At 42.7% G+C, this 22,270-nt stretch overlaps 1 protein-coding gene across 3 annotated transcripts in view; it reads right to left on the reverse strand.

Moving 5' to 3' along the window:
• Positions 1 to 2,527: 2,527 nt before the first annotated feature.
• Positions 2,528 to 22,270, reverse strand: part of LOC115114345 (enhancer of polycomb homolog 1-like) — a 39,231-nt gene continuing 19,488 nt past the window's right edge. For 2 of the 3 annotated variants that reach the window (XM_029642498.2, XM_029642497.2), the window contains 12 exons: positions 16,895 to 17,040; positions 16,191 to 16,397; positions 15,751 to 15,899; positions 15,245 to 15,401; positions 12,752 to 12,916; positions 12,289 to 12,378; positions 11,939 to 12,087; positions 11,323 to 11,687; positions 5,338 to 5,462; positions 4,947 to 5,088; positions 4,202 to 4,529; positions 2,528 to 3,899 (listed from right to left, as the gene is read on the reverse strand). In XM_029642498.2, coding sequence (XP_029498358.1) covers positions 3,827 to 3,899; positions 4,202 to 4,529; positions 4,947 to 5,088; positions 5,338 to 5,462; positions 11,323 to 11,687; positions 11,939 to 12,087; positions 12,289 to 12,378; positions 12,752 to 12,916; positions 15,245 to 15,401; positions 15,751 to 15,899; positions 16,191 to 16,397; positions 16,895 to 17,040 — 2,096 coding nt within the window. In that variant the 3' untranslated portion in view covers positions 2,528 to 3,826. Of the gene's footprint in view, positions 3,900 to 4,201; positions 4,530 to 4,912; positions 5,089 to 5,337; positions 5,463 to 11,322; positions 11,688 to 11,938; positions 12,088 to 12,288; positions 12,379 to 12,751; positions 12,917 to 15,244; positions 15,402 to 15,750; positions 15,900 to 16,190; positions 16,398 to 16,894; positions 17,041 to 22,270 lie in introns of those variants that run through there. The other variant, XM_029642499.2, reaches the window with a different exon arrangement.

Here is a 22,270-nt window from a genome sequence, read left to right on the forward strand (position 1 = left end):
TCTTCCTGAGATGAAAAAGGACACTCGGAGTTCCCTCCCTACCAATTCAAAGGGCTTTATTGGCATGGGAAACGTGTACATTGCCAAAGGAAAATAAAATGGATAATAAACAAAAGGGAAATAAACATTACTCAAGTTTCAAAAGAATAGAGCCTTTTCAAATATGACGATGTACAGTGTTGTGCAAATAGTTGGAAGTACGAAAGGGGAACATAAATACAGATAAATATCATTTACAGTGGAGTTTGTGCTTCACTTTCCTTGTGGCAACAGGTCACAAATCTTGCTGCTGTGATGGCAAGATGTGTGACCTCTGAGGTGCGTGCCACTGTTATTATTAGGGGGGGGGTACTTATATTTGTCCTGTTAGACACAAGTGTGTAATAAGTGTTTCTTGCATATCCCAACTCCTCGAGACACCTGCAGTGACTTCTCTTACACTCCATTCATTCCAACAGCATGAAACAGTCACAGGAAAGAATTGTGCGCAACAATAAGTGGCCAAGGTGCAATACCGTCAACCAACCACAGGATGTCAGTCATGTACCCATGAGTGGAAGAATGTCTCCTGTGAGTGTGGTAATACAGTTGAAGTCAGATGTTTACATACTTAGGTTGGAGTCACTCGTTTTTCAACCACACCACAGATTTCTTGCTAACAAACTATAGTTTTGGAAAGTCTGTTAGGACATCTACCTTGTGCATGACAAGTAATTTTTCCAACAATTGTTTACAGACAGATTATTTCACTTACAATTCACTGTATTACAATTTCAGAGGGTCAAAAGTTTACATCCACTAAATTGACTGCCTTTAAACAGCTTGGAAAATGTCATGCTTTAGAAGCTTCTGATAGGCTAATCGACATCATTTGAGTCAGTACCTGTGGATGTATTTCAAGGCCTACCTTCAAACTCAGTGCCTCTTTGCTTGACATGGGAAAATCAAAAGAAAATCAGCCAAGACCTCAGAAAAAAAATGCAGACCTCCACAAGTCTGATTCATCCTTGGGAGCAATTTCCAAACGCCTGAAAGTACCACATTCATCTGTACAAACAATAGTACACAAGTATAAACACCATGGGACCACGCAGCCATCATACCCCTCAGGAAGGAGACGCGTTCTGTCTCCTAGAGATGAACGTACTTTGGTGCGAAAAGTACAAATCAATCCCAGAACAACAGCAAAGGACCATGTGAAGATGCTGGAGGAAACAGGTACAAAAGTATCTATATCCACAGTAAAACGAGTCCTATATCGACATAACTTGAAAGGCCGCTCAGCAAGGAAGAAGCCACTGCTCCAAAAAGCCAGACTACGGTTTGCAACTGCACATGGGGACAAAGATCGTACTTTGTTGAAGCAGCTTTGGCAGCAATTACAGCCTAGAGTCTTGAGTATGACACAAGCTTGGTACACCTGTATTTGGGGAGTTTCTCAAATTCTTCTCTGCAGATCCTCTCAAACTCTGTCAGGTTGGATGAGGAGCGTCGCAGCACAGCTATCGGTTTCCGGGCCACTCAAAGACATTCAGAGACTTGTCCTAAAGCCACTCCTGCGTTGCCTTGGCTGTGTGCTTAGGGTCCTTGTTCTGTTGGAAGGTGAACATTCACCATAGTCTGAGGTCCTGAACAGGTTTTCATCAAGGATCTCTCTCTACTTTGCTCCATTCATCTTTCCCTCAATCCTGACTAGTCTCCCAGTCCCTGCCACTGAAAAAAAGCCAAACTGAAATCTTATCAGAAGCATTTTGGGTAGTTCTCACAGCTGTCTTTTGCCTTACACCCAGTCAAAAGGATGTTATTTAGACATTTTGCACAGAAAATATTTCCAGTTTTTGTTATTGCGCCGTGAAATAACTTTACCGGTCAACTATTTTGAAGCATTAATTCTATTGATTTATGAGAATGCATGTATACAATGCTGCTGCATGTATACAATTATAGACAAGTTGACAAAACAAATAGCCTACCAAAATGTTGGAAAACATAAGCAGAAACATCTAAACCAGACTAAAGAAATATACTACATCCTATAAAAATAAAACTTTTTAAAACACTACGCTGTCTTTGACTGAAGCCTACAAAGCATTTTCTATATTATCGGGTTAGGGTTGGGCCTCAGATGTTCACATATAGCCGGGCGGTTATGGATGGGTTATAAGCAACAAAGACACATCCAGCCCAAAGTGGGAGGTTTAAAACAAATATATACTTAGGTCACCAAAGTTCCAGAGCATATGTCTTTTAATTGATACCCAGAAATGATTTGATATGGAGATAACTGCTGCATTACTAGGGGAAATATGCCATTTAACAGACCCTTTTACACAAAGCCACTTAGTCAAGCGTGCATACATTTTTACGTATGGGTGGCCCCAGGAATCGTCATGTTCTACCAACAGCTAGAGGACCAGATAAGCATCAAGGGTTAACTTCACCCTACTCTTTCCCACTCTACTATGACCACAACATGGAACAATGGGACGAGACAACAACAAAAAAGATACATGCTGGTCCAAACACATAATGCCCTGGGTTTTTATTTTTTGTGAGAAGATAATTTTTCATTTTGTGGATAAATAAAAAATAAATAAAAAATGGATAAATTATGCCATTGGAATGGGCATTCATATTGGTGGTACAACAACAACTAACTAGTAGCCTTGTTTAGTACCGTACTCTTCACAGAAGAGAGCTCGTATTTCCAAAGGAAGGCACCCGATACTTGTGGTTCATCTTGGCCTCGCAGCGTTCTGGAGATTATCCTAAAAGCAAAGAAATCTGCCTTTTTATACATGTTTTCCTCTGTTATGTATAAACCGGAATGATACATGTAATCAAGATGTTACTACATTCCTCTACCCGATCGCATTTCATCAACAAGTAACAAAATAATGAAGTCTTTCAACGAGGAACATACAATCATCATCAGAAACGGAAGGGATACAAAAATAATGACATTTTTCACAAAATAATTGAGGAAGGGGGTCTTTAAAAAAAAAAAGAAAAGGTACTGATGTGAAAACAAACCAGAGCCCTAAATCATATAAAAGCAGCATTCATCGAAACAAAAATAGTGCTTAGTTAAGCAGCAGTGACTTCTAGGAACAGACTTCATTCCCATTGTGTTACTTTGTCTCATGAACAATTTAAAATGGAAGATCTTAAGTGATTACCCTGACTGACAAACCGATGCCTTAAATCCACACCCACCAACTCTGTATGAACGCATGTCACCATTTGTTTCCACATGATACAATGAACAAATACAGAGAAGTTCATAGCTACCTAAACCCAGACTACAGCACAGGAACCAATGAGGGTACAGTGGACAAAAAAAATAACAAAACGTAGAAAAACAAACAAACTGTAAACACGGCACAATAGATAAAACTGCAGGTTCCACACCATGCACTGACGTGATGACACTGTTGTACAACTCACACCCACCTCACACTCCAACCAGCTGCAGTTTGTCTTTTTACATTTTTTTTTTTTTAATCCCAAGTGCAAAACATCAAATGAACAATTTCCGTATTCAAGTAACATTATATACAAGGGGGGGTATTACAAATACCTGGAACTGTACAAATAATTGCCATATTCATAATTACAGATGTTGATATTTCTTATCAACAGTAACAAATAGGAAATGAAAAAAGTACGAGACGACCATTGCAATTAAGTCCCGACCGTCACCATGGAGACAGCGTTGTATGCTGTGTGCGCATTCCACTACCCCTTCCTTGCATTCACAACTCTACGATGCATAGCACCTAAATGAGTTCCCGGGTGAGCCCACAGTCCAGTCCGTGTTCCGAGGTCACGTGACCTCCATAGCCACTGTGTTGTCCAAAATGCTGTTTAGTGCTGGCTTTTCTTGATCCTGATTGTCCCTGGAGGCAAGTGGAGAGAATATGTACAAATCAGACACTGTTCAGTAATACCTACATTAATATTGACTCAGACGGACTCAGGTAATGTTCCTGAATCAGCGGTTTAAGCTACGGTTGTCTGAACACTGTGTAATGGTCCATTTCTATACACTTAATCCGTGTCCCAAATGGACCCTATTCCCTATATAGTACTACTTCAGACAACAGCCCCATCAGAGCCCTGGTGAATAGTGCACTATAAAAAGAGAGTAGGGTGCCATTTGGAAAAACAGACACTCATCCTGTTCCTCCCCCTCTCTCACCTTGGCACCAGGTCCATTGACGGGGTGTTTGTGGAGACCTTAGGCATTTGACAGTTAGCGGTGGCAGCCAACTTTAAGGCAGATGACGACACGGCAACGGGAGCGTGGCTTAGCGTCCGGGGTATGTGGCGCTTGGTGAGGAGTCCCCCAGGGGAGGACATGCTCAGACGGAGGTTGTTGTTGTTCCCCATCAGGACCTGAGTGGTGGTGCCGTTGTTGCTGGGCAACAGGAAGGGGAAGGAGGGGGTAGTGGTGGTCAGAGGGGTAGGGGTGGGGGCTGCGGGCGACGGGGATGCTGTGCTAGTGAGGTGAAAGCCCTTGTAGACACCTGTAGGAAGGGAAGACAGAAAACAAAATCACTTCATGTGCATGTGGTCCTAGCAGAAGCTATACAAGCAGTTTCTCCTTTGATCAGGTCCAACCTTTAACGTTTGCTTCTGTGAAAGCCCTGCATTTAATTCAAAACGCACTTGCACATCAGAGGTTACTTGTTGCATGTGCGTGGGAATAATTTGATGATATCTGGAGAGGAAAACTTGCACACTGCGCTTACCAGATTCACTTGTTTATTTAGCTTATATACCACGCCTCATGGCCTTTGTCAGAGCGTTCAAAGTTCTATGTGCAATTTTCTCTTCTCTTTGATGCGCTGCTTTTAAAAAAAGTGTATTTATTTAACCTGCTAATGAATTACCCTTTTACAATAACCACCTGACCACAACAAATGCTTGGGTGCAGTGTTAACCTGAGGGTGGAAGGACCCCGTTGACCCCGCTGCCCGGTCCACCCTCATCCTTGTTCTTCAAGGCCAGAAGCTGGTCTGTGGTCACCAGGGCAGAGGCAGCAAACTGGGCACAGGCACAATCTAACGTCTTGGACACCAAAACCTGGTAGAGGAGGAGAACAACGTATTAACACCATCCTGAAAAGACAGACAGATGGACAGAGCGAGAGAGGAGAGGTCATGGGGCTGTATCAAACATCTCAGAGGAGGAGTGCTGATCTAGGACCAGGTCTCTCCTATCCATTGAATCTTATTCATTTTGATCTAAAAAGGCAAAACAAATCCTGGATCAGCGCTCGTATTCTGAGCCACTGAGAATACCAGCCCAGGTCAGAGAGCGGGGCTAACTAACCTGCGTGCTGTTGGTAGTGGTGGTGGTGCTGTTGGCTTGCAGTTGCTGTTGGATCTGCTCCAGCTGCTGTTTCTGCATCAAGGCCAGCTGCTCCTGATGCTGCTGGTATTGTTGGGCGGTAAATGCTGCAGGGGAGACAGAGGAGAACAGGTCACACACGGACTGGTCACATCAATTTGGGATGCATCCCAAAATGGCACCCTATTAGGAAAGTATTCACACCCCTTGGCTTTTTCCCTATTTTGTTATAGCACAGCCTTATTCAAAATTGATTACATTTGCCCCCCCCCCCCACAATATCCCATAATGACAAAGCAAAAACAGTATATTTTATTTTAGCAAATGTATTAAAAAAATGAAATATCAGATTTACATAACTATTCAGACCCTTCACGCAGTAATTTGTTGAAGCACCGTTGTCAGTGATTACAAGCCTCAAGTCTTCTTGGGTATGATGCTACAAGCTTGGCACATCTGTATTTGGGGAGTTTCTCCCATTCTACTCTGCAGATCCTCTCAAGCTCAGTCAGGTTGGGTGGGGAGCCACGCTGCACAGCTATTTTCAGGTCTCTCCAGAGATGTTCAAATCAGGTTCAAGTCCGGGCTCTGGCTGGGCCACTCATGGACATTCAGAGACTTTTATCCCAAAGCCACTCCTGCGTTGTCTTGGCTGTGTGCTTAGAGTTGTTGTCTTGCTGGACGGTGAACCTTCGCCCCAGTCTGAGGTCCTGAATGCTCTGGGGCAGGTTTATATCAAGGACCTGGGGGGGGCTTTACTTTGCTCATCGCGCTCTAAAGACTCCTTGTGACGGGCCGGGCACCTGCAGGCTAACCTCGGGCATCAGGTAAATGGTGTTTCCTCTGACACATTGGTGTGGCTGGCTTCTGGGTTAAGCGGGCAGGTATTAAGAAGCGCGGTTTGGCGGGTCATGTTTCAGAGCTCGCATGACTCGACCTTCGCCTCCCGAGCCCGTTGGGTTGCAGCAATGAGACAATATTTAAATTGGGGAGAAGGGGGTAAAAAATAAAACAAAATGGGAGGCCACTGTGTTCTTGGGGACCTTGAATGCTGCTGAAATGTTTTGGTAACCTTCCCCAGATCTGTTCCTCGAAACATTCCTTTAACCTCATGGCTTGATTTTTGCTCTGACATGCACTGTCAACTGTGGGACCTAAAAACCTATTTTCGCTTTGTCATTATGGGGTATTGATGAGGACATTTTATTGAATACATTTTAGAATAAGGCTGTAATGTAACAAAATGTGGAGAAAGTCAAGCGGTCTGAATACTTTCCCAAGGCATTTAGAGCACTATTTTTTTTTACCAAGGCCTATCTGTGCACTACAGGGCTCAACATTTTACGCTCGTCCTCTTGCCGGACAAAAACAATATTAGATTTAAGTTGTCTATTCGAATGGACAATTATATAAAAAAAAAATATATATATATATTCTAATAAATGTTTCATAATTTAAAAAGCCTACGTGCATATTGGCTACAGCCGCATGTCTAAACTGATGCTGACAGGAGGGAGCCGCAAGAAAATGTAGCCAAACTTTAATGGGACTTTTAATTACATAAACATAGGCTACCGCCAGTCATGTTTGACAGATATAATGAAGGATAATTAACATTGACGTCGAAAGCCGGGGTGGGCAATTTCAGTCCTCGAGGGCCTGATTGGGGTCACAGTTTTGCCTCAGCTAACACACCTGACTCCAATAACCACCTGATCATGATCTTCAGTTTAGAATGCAATTTGATTCATCAGCCGTGTTTGCTAGGGATGGAGAAAAAGTGTGACAACCAAATCAGGCCCTCGAAGACTGGAGTTGCCCACCCCTGGTCTGAAAGGCTTGATTCTGTTGACATAGGAGGCACGGTGAGTTCAGACCAAAATGGTCACAAGACCGTAGAGTGAAGGACAATGCTTATTGCGCAACGCACATGAACCACCTTGAATCTGAGCGCAGGCAAGCATTCTGAAACAATTTAACCATAAACTTAATTGTTTAAAACAGCAATGTTTTATATAATTTTATGAAGCATGTCTTTGCTTGTTTCAAAGTAGCCTAAATAAGACTACAGAAATACTTAATGCCATTTAAACCAAAATGTCTCATGCTCCTAGTTATATTAGTAACCCATGCTGGTTGATGCAACTTTAGATCTCTCAATCTGTCACATGATCATGCTCACGTGTGCTGTGCGCTTTCGAGAACGGCGTTTTCCCGCTATTGCATTTTGGACGATTCACACGTATCCTATAGCCATGTGTGCATTGATGAGCTTATAATATGAAGAAATAAAACAACTTTTTAAGCTACTCTCTCTGATCTGTTGCGTCAGCCTCAATGCTTTTGCAAAAAACAGAAATGTATGTGCAGTGGTTGTATTCATTTTGGATCAGTCGTCCCAGTCTGTTTAACCATAGAAATATTTAATCGGCCCAGGGACGACGGGACGCCCTTAAATTCGAGCCCTGGAGGGGGCATAAAAAGTATTTGGTAGTAATTGTAATGTTGCAATATTTCTAGGAGAAGTCTTGGAGAAGCTTTAAGAAAGGGGAGTGATTTATTTTGAGACTGGCTTGAATAAGCAAAGAGGAGTGTTTTCTACATTTCTTGTAAAAAAGATAAAGCATTTTGTTTTGTAAAGTGGCATCCTTGTATCATACAATGAGCTTTTGGACAAGTAAAAAATGTTATTTTAAAATCTGTCCTACTAGTCCCAAGTGGCTAAAGGTTAATGCCCTGCATTATAAGGAATAGGGTGGCGTTTGGGATGCAACCTGTGGGGGACGTAATAGCCAGGAGTGTTAAGGGACTAGGGGGAAGGGTAGAAGACAGAGCCTGGCTGAAGGTCCATCTTGTGGCTTTTAACGCTCACCGAGGCCCCGAGCTGAGATAGACTTGCTGCTGACCACAGCTGTGTGTGTGTTCTGCCCTCTCAGCACTGACCCTATCCGCCGAGGGGTTAAGATCAGGAGGCAAACCAAGCCCCACAAACACCACATTTCCCTATAGAGAATAAAGTATTTGATTATTCAACCACACAGTACCATAAAAATCAGTCCATCTTTAAAACCAAAGCCATCCAATATCAACAAATATCTTCCCAATCACTCAACTGACATGTAATGAAAATTCTGGAAGAAATCAATAGGCTGACATTTCAGAGGGTTTTTTAGATTAAAATGGGGCTTAGGCTGACAGAATATTTTAGATGCCCTCCTGTTGGCCACAGGAGCAAATTTCCTGCAATTCCACACATTTTGCCACGTGGTGAAAAAAAACATTTTACAATTTTAAAGCTAATGTCCTGCAATTCTACACATAACAAAACCCATGACAAAAATAAGCCTGAATGTATTATTTGGGGAACTTTAGATTCTCCTTGACTGTTTAGCTTTTATTTTGGTGATTGTTAATTCTCAAAGATGATCTTATTTTTAAATGTATTCAAAAAAATAAAAAGAAACTTTTTTTGTCATTTAACTTTGCACTTTTTTGGGGGGTTTGGACATAGGTGGCCCGAAAATAACCTCCTCGGACTGAGATCACTCCGAGCGGTGACATCAAGCCAACAAAGGGTTACATTTGTATGCTTGTGAAATGGTATTACTCTGAAAACAGTTTGACAATTGGGGAACTCATTCACACTGATGCCCCAAGACAATAGTAGAAAGGACAATGGCTGCGTCCCAAGCGAAACCTTAATCACTTTATAGTGACCAAGGCCTATATCGGGAATCGGGTGCCACTTGGTACGCAGACGATACTTTATATTCAGAGCAGCGTCCCCTCCACGTCTGTCCACCCACAGAATATATTTATCACATACATTTTTAATTGACTGTTGCTGGCCGGGGGAAAGGCAACGCCACATGAATTCTAAACATTACAGCCATTCAAAATGTCACACTCATGAAGAAAGGAATTGATCACATTATCCCCACCTCAAAAGGAACAAGAAAATGCTTTATTTCCCTTGTGGTCAACTAAGTTAAGGTCCCAAATGTCCCCCTTTTTCCTATATAGTGACCTATGTTTGACTAGACCTTATGGGTCCTAGTGCATTATATAGGGAATAGTGTGCCATTTGGGAAGTGCCCTTAAATTCAACCCACACACACAGACAGCAGCACAAAAGCAGGGGTGGCAGGGAGAGAGAATTGATCTAACACAATGTCTTCAATAAATTCATGATTTTACAATTACCTTTCTCAAACACCTACCAAAGTAAAGGTTTGCTCTTTTTTATATAGCTCCTGCTAGCTAGACAAACCATGATTCAGTGCCTTTCATCTGGGATGTGGAATGTATGTGTGTGTTAGAGGTCGACCGATTAGGATTTTTCAACGCCTATACCGATTATTGGAGGACAAAAAAAAAGCCGATATATATATATACACACACGCATTTTTGTAATAATGACAATTGCAACAATACTGAATGAACAATGAACACTTATTTTAACATAATATAATACATAAATAAAACCAATTTAGTCTCAAATAACATGAATGATGAATGTTGGGAAAAAAACGAATTTCTATATGCAGGAAATCCTATTTTAATAATGGGCATGGTAAGAATTGACTACCAAAGTGCGAGTCATAATTCCCATGACACCTAGAAAAATCTGAAAAGCGGTTCCTTCATTCTATAGGATATTTTTAGATTCACTTAAAATAAGGTCTGTGTTTCGTGTAGGCTTACACTACCGTGCCAATGTTATAACTGTGTAGATATCCATAGGACAAGGTAACTCTGATCAATATTGGCTAAATATAAGCCAAGATAAAAAAAATTGTAGAGTGGATTTATGAAAATATGTTGACAAATGTTACCTTATCCTAGTGAGATTTACACGGGTGTCAAAACGCAGAGGTGGTTTAAGCACGAAACACAGACCTTATTTGAAGTAGATCAAGACATTCTCTGTGGAAGACATGAACGGTAAAATAACAAGGAACCCCTTTCAAGTTCAGCCGCAAGTTATTACAGGAATTCTAACGCGTCGACTATTTCTCTCTAAACCAAATACCTTTGACTATTACGAGCCTGCTGCTGCCTACCACCCCTCAGTCAGACTGCTCTATCAAATCATAGACTTAACTATAATAAACACACAGAAATACGAGCCTTAGTTTCTGGATTTGACCGATCACCTCGAAAACAAAACGTTTATTCCGTTATGTATTTTATGTAATGGGTGGCATCCATGAGTCCAAATATTCCTGTTACATTGCACAACCTTCAATGTTATGTCATAATTACGTAAAATTCTGGCAAATTAGTTCACTAAGAGCCAGGCAGCTCAAACTGTTGCATATACACTACGTGCAATGAACGCAAGAGGTGACAATTTCAGCTGGTTAATATTGCCTGCTAACCTGGATTTCTTTTAGCTAAATATGCAGGTTTAAAAATATATATTTGTGTATTGATTTTAAGAAAGGCATTGATGTTTATGGTTAAGTACATCATTGGAGCAACGACAGTCGTTGATTGATTGTTTTTTTTATAAGATAAGTTTAATGCTAGCTAGCAACTTACCTTGGCTTACTGCATTCGCGTAACAGGCAGGCTCCTCGTGGTGTGCAATGTAATCAGGTGGTTAGAGCATTGGACTAGTTAACTGTAAACGTGCAAGATTGGATCCCCCGAGCGGACAAGGTAAAACGCTGTCGTTCTGCCCCTAAACGAGGCAGAACATTCCAGGCCGTCATTGAAAATAAGAATGTGTTCTTAACTGACTTGCCTAGTTAAATAAAGGTGTAAAAAAAACACTAAAAAATAAAAAAAAAACTTTAAAAAAGAAATAGGCAAAATCCGCGCTCAAAAATACCGATTTCCGATTGTTATGAAAACTTGAAATCAGCCCTAATTAATCGGCCATTCCGATTAATCGGTCGACCTCTAGTGTGTTTGTCTATGGTACGGTGTGTGTGAGTGAGAATAACCCCGGGCTCTACTCACCAGCTGTGGGGGCCGGGGGGGCAGCTCCTCTCAGGGGGCCAGTGGTGCCAGCCAGGGTAGAGGTGATGCGACTCAGGCCCCTGCCCAGCCTCCTGAACAAGGGGTCTGTGACCACGTTGTCCTCGTCGTGTAGTGATAGTGTCCGGGGCCTAAAGTGCCTCCATCGGCTCGACTTAATGTTCAACAGTATCTGACTGAGGTCTGCAGAAGAGGATGAATAAGAAGAGGTTCTGTCCGAGGTATTTGTTTGTGAGGTACTAGCAAACTTGTCTGTGACTGGAGAGTGGGGCGGCAGGTCAAGCATTTCAGAGTCCAGCCCATGAAATACATTGTCAAAGTCTGTATGCGCCCTGTCCAGCAAAACCCTGGGGGAAAGAGGGGGAACAGTGTTTAGTCATTCTGTTAGCCACGCAGTTCATTCATGCTATTGGTCCCAGAAAACTAGAATTGTATTCTCATGGGTGGTCAGTACTAGCATCCATAGCTCGGTCTATGAATTGGAGGCTAGTTGCATTGCTCCTGCCCCAATACTCAGCTTTTTACTAAAATATTGGCGGGGGTGGACTGCTTGGATGTTTGAATCCCAGATTGCCCCTTTAACTCTGAAGTAACCTACCTTCCCCCTCGTCCCAGGCGTCGTCGCGCCATGCCCAGGCAGCGTGGTGGCACGGTGAGGGTGGTGAGGCAGTAGCGGTAACGAGTGTCTCCCAGGCCGCCCTCTGACGGACTGACCCACGGCCAGCTGCCCCCGTGGTCCAATTGAGACTGGGGACAGACAAGAGCAGCCATTAGACATGACAGGAGTTACGAAACATGGCCAGACAGTATGCCACTGGGACTATATGGGAATGTGTGTGCTCACTTCGGCTGTGTTTCTGTTTTGAAGTACGTTGTATTGTAATTGATTGATTGTGCATTTTGTAAAAATGTTCAATAAAGTTACTGTATGGAGTCGTCTATACTCACGGCATAATATTGACAGCCTGCTTTCCTCCGGAAGGCAAAAGAACCGTCTGGGTCGTTCTCCTCCTCAGCTTCTGAGGAACCTGAGTGCATCTAGAGAGGAGTAAAGGGAGAGAGACCAGTCAGTCACAGGTCACCAACAGGGCCATTTTTATGATTAACAGATTTCCACCACAGATGTCCAAGGCCCAATCCTAAAGCGACCCCAAAGCCCTTGTGGAGATCTGAGAAGATTTGTAAGGTGAAAATAATCATAGCGCCACCATCCTCTTTGATGGGCTAAGTCAGGGTTTCCCGAACTCTGTCCTCGGGACCCCACAGGGTGGAAGTTCTGTTCAAATAATCATCCAGCTTTGATCATTTGAATCAGCTGTGTAGTGTTGCTTATACCAATCAAATCCTCTCAGATATCTAATTTCCTCGGGGTCCATTTGGGAGACAGCCCGAGTCAAAGCGCGCTGCCTACCTGGGAGTGCAGCTCGTCGTCTGAGCTGGGGAAGTCATACTGGTGGACGTCCTTAGCATTGAACACAGAGGGACCAGAGTGGTGGAGGGCAGCAGCTGACAGGGGTAAGACTTTAGGCTTCTTCTCATACTTCCTCTTCTGCCTGACGACCTCTGTCTTCTCCGGCTAGAAAGGAGATCAGGACCCAGACACATTTTGTCACTCACTTGCAGTCTAATATTTCAGGAGAATACCTTCAAGACATTGGCCCGTATTCACCAAGTATATCCGAGTAGAGCTGCTGATCTAGGATCATTCATTGGGCTCTGAAAGGCCAAACTGATCCTAGCTCTAGCAGTCTGCAGTAGAAGGCGGAAGTTTACATGCACCTTAGCCAAATACATTCAAACTCAGTTTTTTAAATATTTTTAATTCCTGACATTTAATCCTAGTAGAAATTCCTTGTCTTAGGTCAGTTAGGATCACTACTTTATTTTAAGAAAGTGAAATGTCAGAATAATAGTAGAGAATGATTTCAGATTTTATTTATTTCATCACATTCCCAGTGTCAGAAGTTTCATACACTCAATTAGTATTTGGTAGCATTGCCTTTAAATTGTTTAACTCAAATCAAATGTATTTATATAGCCCTTCGTACATCAGCTGATATCTCAAAGTGCTGTACAGAAACCCAGCCTAAAACCCCAAACAGCAAGCAATGCAGGTGTAGAAGCACGGTGGCTAGTAAAAACTCCCTAGAAAAGGCCAAAACCTAGAGAGGAACCATGCTCTGAGAGGGGGGCCAATCCTCTTCTGGCTGTGCCGGGTGGAGATTATAACAGAACATGGCCAAGATGTTCAAATGTTCATAAATGACCAGCATGGTCAAATAATAATAATCACAGTAGTTGTCGAGGGTGCAGCAAGTCAGCACCTCAGGAGTAAATGTCAGTTGGCTTTTCATAGCCGAACATTAAAAGTATCTCTACCACTACTGCTGTCTTTTAACTTGGGTCAACTTGGGTTTAACGTGGGTCAAACGTTTTGGGTAGCCTTCCACAAGCGTACCACAATAAGTTGGGTGAATTTTGGCCCATTCCTCCTGACAGAGCTGGTGTAACTGAGTCAGGGTTGTAGGCCTCCTTGCTCGCACATGCTTTTTCAGTTCTGCCCACAAATGTTCTATAGGATTGAGGTCGGGGCTTTGTGATGGCCACTCCAATACCTTGACTTTCCTTGACTTTGTTTTTAAGCCATCTTGCCACAACTCTGGAGTCTTGGCTGATTTCTTTTGATTTTCCCATGATGTCAAGCAAAGAGGCATGGAGTTTGCTAACCATGTGTATGTGACAAATGACATTTGATTTGGAAGTATGCTTGGGGTAATTGTCCATTTGGAAGACTCATTTGCGACCAAGCTTTAACATCTCAAGACATCAGTCAGGAAGTTGCTTCAATATATCCACATACTTTCCCTACCCCATGATGCCATCTATTTTGTGAAGTGCACCAGTCACCCCTGCAGCAAAGCACCCCCACAACATAATGCTGCCACCCCCGTGCTTCACGGTTGGGATGGTGTTCTTTGGCTTATAAGCCTCCCCCTTTTCCCTCCAAACATAACGATGGTCATTATGGCCATACAATTCTACAATTCAATTCAAAAGTACGATCTTTGTCCCCATGTGCAGTTGCAAACTGTAGTCTGGCTTTTTTATTGCGGTTTTGGAGCCATGGCTTCTTCCTTGCTGAGCGGCCTTTCAGGTTATGTCGATATTGGACTCGTTTTACTGTGGATATAGATACTTTCGTACCCGTTTCCTCCAGCATCTTCACATGGTCCTTTGCTGTTGTTCTGGGATTGATTTGCACTTTTCGCACCAACATACGTTAATCTCTAGGAGACAGAACGAGTTTCCTTCCTGAGCGGTATGACGGCTGTGTGGTCCCATGGTGTTTATACTTGCGTACTATTATTTGTACAGATGAGGCGTTTGGAAATTGATCCCAAAGATGAACCAGACTTGTGGAGGTCTACAATATTTTTTCTGAAGTCTTGGCTGATTTCTTTAGATTTTCCCATGATGTCAAGCACAGAGGCACAGAGTTTGGAGGTAGGCCTTGAAATACATCCACAGGTACACCAATTGACTCAGATCATATTATTTAGGCTTCTAAAGCCATGACATCATTTTCTGGAATTTTCAAAGCTGTTTAAAGGCACAGTCAACTTAGTGTATGTACACTTCTGACCCACTGGAATTGTGATACAGTGGATTACAAGTTAAATAATCTGTTTTAACAATTGTTGGAAAAATGACTTGTGTCACACACAAAGTAGATGTCCTAACCGACTTGCCAAAACTATAGTTTGTTAACAAGACATTTGTAGAGTGGTAAAAAACAAGTTTTAATGACTCCAACATAAGTGTCTGTAAACTTCCGACTTCAACTGTATATGAATATGGGCCATTGAGGTCACCCTCTTGCTCTGTTGCTATCTCCCTCTCTCACCTTGGACTTGTAGTCCTTGAGGTCCATGTGGTCCTGATGTCTGTACTGGTTGCTGTTGGTCAGCGGCACCAGAGGGATAATATGGGCAGGCTTGTCCAGTGCACGCTGGGCCAGCACTTCAGCCATGATCTCACCACCAAAGTCGGACATGCCATTCCTGGAGGGGCAATGGTCAAAGTCAAGATATAATCAAGCATTTGAAAAACAACTGGATCTCAATCAAACCGTCAGCCACTATCAAAACCCGAATTAAAACATTGTTTAGGAACTAAATGATCGAAGGCTAACTCTTAAATGGATCAGAACCATTCCTATACAGTAGTACCAGAGATCCTATAGGTCGAATTGATGGTTGGCTAGCTAGCTAACAAAACACTGAGCAGACACATCTACAAACGCATTGTTTTATACAATACTCTACCATAATTTGTTTCTAGAATTGAAAGGTTTCCTGACCAAGATGGCTGGCATCCTAGCAACAACCTGTGTCTCTGAGTAGTACCCACCTCTTCTCTACGATCTCCAGGGTGAGGTGCAGCAGCTCTCTCTTGCTCTTCTCCCTCCTCTTGATCATCTCTAGGATGGTGACGGCTCGGCTCAGGTCCCGCCGCAGCTTCAGCATTTTCTCATAACCAGCCTCCTCGTTCTTACGGTTCTGAGGTGGGCAATTTCACCATTAAATTGACAGTCACCTGCTGTCAACAACCTAGCGTAGGCCTCTATTTAGTTGAAATGGAAATGTGTAGGGGTATTGGTACATACCACACACTTGGGGCCAGTTTCCTGTACACAGATAAAGCCTAGTCCTGAACTAAAAAGCATGCTCCATGGGAATTTCCATTGACCGAGACTAGGCTTTATCCGTGTCCGGGAAACAGGCCCTTAGTGTTTACCTGAGTTGGGACAACTAGCCCCTATATGCTCTGGTCTAGAGGTGGGATCCTACCTTTCTGGTCTGCATCTTCTCCGTCCTCCTGCGGAACGCCACGTAGGGGTCTGAGGTGCTGGATCCGTCCCTCTTCTCCTGCTTCACAGTGGGGTGCAGCGTGCCGTGCTTGTTGTTTTTCCTCTTCCTGGTCCAGTAGTCAAACACCTCCTTGATCAGCTCGTCATCCTCCTTCAGCAGCAGCTTGGCCTCCTGCAGGCTCACCGCCTGACAGGGGGAAGAGGGGAGAGAGGAGAGAGGGTCACATTTTGGAAGAGGCAGGGTCACTGTCATGACTTAACCCAAAGATTCCCAGGACTCTAGGCGCTATTAACTTAAAATGACAACGACTAGGTTCCATTTGAACAACATTTACTTCAGCGTATTTCCACAGTACATGGTTGCCATTGCAATCAGACCAGGTCCATCAACACCGAGACTACCGCGCAGGCATACTAATAACATAGCACCGTAATAACAGAAAGAGAGACACTTAAAACATGAACTTAAGACGCCACCATGAGTAACTAAAAAGAGTATCTCATGTACACCGCCTGGACAGGATGCTAGGCTGATGCTACGAGTACCTATTGTGGGATACTCTCTCTTCTCCCATCTAAGGCAAGTGCATGTGATTGGGGATATGAGGGTTGGGTGGGGGGATGCCCAGATTAGCACTATGTAAGAAATAGGGTGCCATTTGGGATACAGGATCCAAGGCTTACCTGCTGCCCACTGCCTTTCTCCAGTCGGTCGATCATCTCCTCAAACTGTAAAAAGGTGATCTCCATCTTCTTCTTCAGTTTGTGAACAAAGGCCTCATCCTCTGTGTCCAGGTCATAGTCCGGCTGCTCCGTGTCCAGGCTGAAAGCTACAGAGAGAGACCGAGAGAGAGTTTAGACATGAGGATGTCAGTGTCCAGGCTTAAAGCTACAGAGAGAGACCGAGAGAGAGGGAGAGTTTAGACATGAGGATGTCAGTGTCCAGGCTTAAAGCTACAGAGAGAGACCGAGAGAGAGTTTAGACATGAGGATGTCAGTGTCCAGGCTTAAAGCTACAGAGAGAGACCGAGAGAGAGAGAGAGTTTAGACATGAGGATGTCAGTGTCCAGGCTTAAAGCTACAGAGAGCGGAGAAAGGGAAGGTTTTTTTTAGACTGCTAAAAGCTGGATGAGAGATCTTTAGACATGAGGATGGGAATGAAGCGGACTATCAGAGATCCTGGGAGCCATTTTAAATCCCCATCGTGATGTCAAACCCGCAAGAGATTCATGCTGCTCAGTGTATATATATGTTCTGGTTCGGTTTTCAAGAATTAAAAACCACTTGATAAAGTGGCTCGTGCTGGAAAAAGCTCAGCGTCCATGATGCACGTCCCCAGTGTAACTCCCCTGTTACCACTGACCACACATGCTAATGTGAAATTCCATTTCAAGAGTTCAGATGAAGATTTTCAAAATTGCATGTGTCTCAGAGCTTAAATTAGGATCATGTATACTGTGCTAAGGCCGATACCAAAACAATAAAAAATAACAGATAGGGATGCACGATATATCAGTGAACATATTGGAATCGGCCGATATTAGCTGTCTAGTTTAACGCCGATGTCAAACTGACGTGCATACCAATATAACATTGGAACATGGCGTAATAATGCCACGTAAAATGTTGCTCTACACGTGCAACACAGCATTCCTAACCTAGCCCACAATGTCTGCTGTGTGGATCGAGCAGTCAACAAGTCGAGCAGTCATTTGAAAGAATAGCAACATTTCAGCAAGACAACTCAAAGGTGGAATCCATTAACGCTAAGATAATGGAATTCATTGCCCTTGATAATCAACCGTTCTCGTGTGGGTGATGTTGGCTTTCGCTGACTGGTCGAGCACCGGTACACACTACCAAGTGCGCTATTTTTAGATGTTGCACTACCAGAGTTTGGGTCTTTGTGTGTCAAAAAAGATACAGTAGCACTGTCAAAGCTGTACAAAAAAATCTGCAAACAAGCAAACACCGGCCACACACGATGTGTTAACAATACCACATTGGTAATAAAGCATTATTTGTTTGACCGCAACTTCTGGGGTAGCTAGCTAGCTTGATACCGAGCAAGCACAAATACAACCAGTGTGAACACAATGACCAGTAGAAACTGCAGTCATTTTCACTATTCTTAGCAATGATTTAGGAATCCTTGTGAGTAAGTATTAGCTAGGTTGCCACTTGCTCGCCTATTGAAATGGAACTGTTCATGAAAATAAATAGCTAGCCAGCTACTTAACCATGTTGCCCAAAGCTAACGATATAAGCTGCCTGCTAGCTTCATCTGGCTAGTGACGCTCGACCGGACTATGTGTTGTGAAGATAGCCACAATAAGGATTATACACAAGTGGAATTTGCGGTTGGCAATCAAAATAAAAAATGTACCTCTTTGAAAGTGATGCAAATTAATACAAATAGTAGAATTATGCCATACTTTTATTTTGAAGGCTAACCTTAAAGTCCACTATTGTGTCTAATCCTTATTGTGGCTAGCTTCACAGATGGTCAGACCACCATTAACCTCTTGGTGTTAGGGGGCAGTATTTTCATTTTTGGAGAAAATTTTTAAACAGGATATTTTGTCAGGAAAAGATGCTAGAATATGCATATAATTGACAGCTTTGGATAGAAAACACTAACGTTTCCAAAACTGTAAAGATATTGTCTGTGAGTATAACAGGACTGATGTTGCAGGCGAAAGCCTGCGAAAAATCCAATCCGGAAGTGCCCCAGGTTTTGAAAGCGCTGCGTTCCAATGACTCCCTATTCAGCTGTGAATGTACCATCAACGAGCTTACGCTTTCTACGTATTCCCCAAGGTGTCTACAGCATTGTGACGTAGTTTTACACATTTCTGTTGAAGAATAGCCGTAGGCAGCCACATTGCGTAAGTGGTCACATGGTGGCTCCGAGAGAGATTCTCGCGTAAAATATAGAGGTAGCCATTACTCCAATCGGTCAGAGTGAAAAACAAATTGTCCCGACTGATATATTATCGAATAGATATTAGAAAAACACCTTGAGGATGGATTCTAAATAACGTTTGCCATGTTTCTGTCGATATTATGGAGCTACTTTGGAATATTTTTTGGTGTTGTGGTGACCGCAATTTCCGGGCGATTTCTCAGCCAAACGTGAAGAACAAACGGAGCTATTTCGCCTACAAAAATAATATTTTGGGAAAAATGAACTTTGGCTGTCTACCTGAGAGTCTCGTGAGTGAAAACATCCGAAGTTCAAAGGTAAACGATTTAATTTGATTGCTTTTCTGATTTCCGTGACAAGTTTGCCTGCTGCTAGCAAGGCATAATGCTATGCTAGGCTATGATAAACTTATACAAATGCTTGTCTAGCGTTGGCTGTAAAGCATATTTTGAAAATCTGAGATGACAGGGTGATTAACAAAAGGCTAAGCTGTGTTCCAATATATTTCACGAATAGGAATATTTGTCCGTTGCGTTATGCTAATTAGTGTCAGATGATGCTACTGAAACAGATGTCGTGTTGCTATGTTTTGGGGGAAGAACGTTGTTTGCATCAATGACCTAGCTAGCTTTTCTTATGACCAGCACTGTATGTGCGTGAGACAACTTAACCAGCATCACATCATACGTATCAATGACTCGTTGCAACATACGAGTGAGTGTAATCAATGTGAAATAACTACGGAAAAAATGTATGAACGCGTTAAATTATGTGACGTACAGTCATGTTCAGGTCCTGATTGGTCAACAAGTTTATTTGACAAGTCAAATAGTGTTATTTGACGTGCATCTTTTTTGACACGCAAAGACCCAAAAGGCAAAGAACAAAAAGTATTTCCATCGAAATCCTGGTTGAGGATGAACAACAAAACAGCACAGCAAGTAAGTGAAAGAAGTAGGTTTGATTATGCTTTACAGGTAATGGGGACATACAGTTGAAGTCAGAAGTTCACATACACTTAGGTTGGAGTCATTAAAACTCGTTTTTCAACCACTCCACAAACTTCTTGTTAACAAACTATAGTTTTGACAAGATGGTTTGGACATCTAATTTGTGCATGACACAAGTCATTTTTCCAACAATTCTTTACAGACAGATTATTTCACTTATAATTCACTGTAATATTAATTCCAGTGGGTCAGGAGGAGACGCAATCCCAGAACAAAGCAAAGGACCTTGTGAAGATGGAGGAAACAGGTACAAAAGTATCTATATCCACAGTAAAACAAGTCCTATATCGGCATAACCTGAAAGGCCGCTCAGCAAGGAAGAAGCCACTGCTCCAAAACCGCCATCAAAAAAATCCAGACTACGATTTGCAACTGCACATGGGGACAAAGATTGTACTTTTTGGAGAAATGTCCTCTGGTCTGATGAAACAAAAATAGAACTGTTTGGCCATAATGACCATCGTTATGTTTGGAGGAAAAAGGGGGAGGCTTGCAAGCCGAAGAACACCACCATTTATTTAACTGTAAATGCCATCAAAATAACTTTTTGGTCAAAGTGGTGTGTTTATGTAAACTTTATTTAACTAGGAAAGTCAGTTAAGAACAAAATCTTATTTACAATGACGGCCTACCCCGGATGACGCTGGGCCAATTCTGCACCTCCCAATCACGGCCGAATATGATACAGCCTGGATTCGAACCAGGGACTGTAGTGATGCCTGATGCACTGAGATGCAGTGCCTTAGACCGCTGCGTCCATGTATGTGTGTGTTAACTATTCAACTGTACTAGAATGCTTAATAAGGCAGCAACATTTTTTAAATATCAGTATCGGATGGCATGGAGGCCACCATCTTTATCCTCCTTCACTATTCTGACCAAAGCTACAGCTGTATTGATTGGGGGTAAAGTGATTACTTTACATTTGGTCAGTTAAGCAAATCTGAGCAGAATCAAGCTAGAGGAACATACAAATTCATGGCAGTCATTCTAGGCAACTGCATTTAAATTTTGTCAATGACACTTTCAAAGTCCAAGACGGACAAGAATCCTGAATCCTGAATCCTAAACACACACACTTTCATTTAAATAAATTACAATGTCATTAGAAGTTTGATTTGAGCTCTGGCAATATCTAGCTTCTACTGCTAGACTTGCAGCAAAAACGTCAAACAAGGTGACATGAATGAACTCCATGCTTATCATAGAAAATATGTCTCACATCGGACAAACGGCAGCAGGGACTTCTACTTTAAAACAATGACAAAAAGACATGACCAGGAAATTACATTTAGCCTAGCTCTTATCTGAATCAATCACAACAAATAATGTGATTCATGGATACGATAAGGTCTACTAAGGCCAAGATCCCCCTCCCCCTACTATCTCAAATGCCACAAAATGGACAAAAACATCTTGCCATTGCCTAAGAAGCTACACCAGCAAATGTAGATGGTTGATCAACACCTCCAAAATGGACACCTTGACCTAATGCACTGTGCACTTAGGCAGATCTAAGAGGATCTGACTGCTGCAATCAATATGGAAACAGCTTCACTGTGTCTTCTGATAGGCTGGGTGGAAGTTCCATCATTGCTTATACCAATCAGATCCTGTCAGATGTCCACAAGTGACACAGGGTGTTAGGGTCGATTTGGTTGAGAGCCGTGAGAAAACGAGTTTAGATCAGTCATGGAAATAAAAAGTGCTGAAAACACGTTGGCTCACTATTTATAAAGATGGAGGACAAGCTATAGCACCCGTACTTAATAGACGGACCATGGGCTGGCTCCAGGCCCAGAAACGTGTTTTTATTAGATCAGGATTCGACTCCTGGTATCATACGAACACACAAACTACATGAAAAATGTGTAGAATTACAGGAAACAAGCTTTAAAACGACTATTTTCCCTCTCTGCCAACAAGAGGGGTGAGAACAGTTTGAACAGTTCGGGATCGCATGGGCTGCGAGGTGGGGGTTGTTCCTACGCAGACAAATGGCAATATCCATCCGGATCTTTACCACCTAGGAAATGTGTGTGACCGGACCTTCTTCAATAGTATTTGAGTACCCCGGAGCTCTAGGACGAGACAGCATTAGCTAGCACTAGTCATGTTTTTTTA

The sequence above is a fragment of the Oncorhynchus nerka genome, linkage group LG9b (genome assembly GCF_034236695.1).
Source record: "Oncorhynchus nerka isolate Pitt River linkage group LG9b, Oner_Uvic_2.0, whole genome shotgun sequence".
In the NCBI taxonomy this organism is placed as follows: Eukaryota; Metazoa; Chordata; class Actinopteri; order Salmoniformes; family Salmonidae; genus Oncorhynchus; species Oncorhynchus nerka.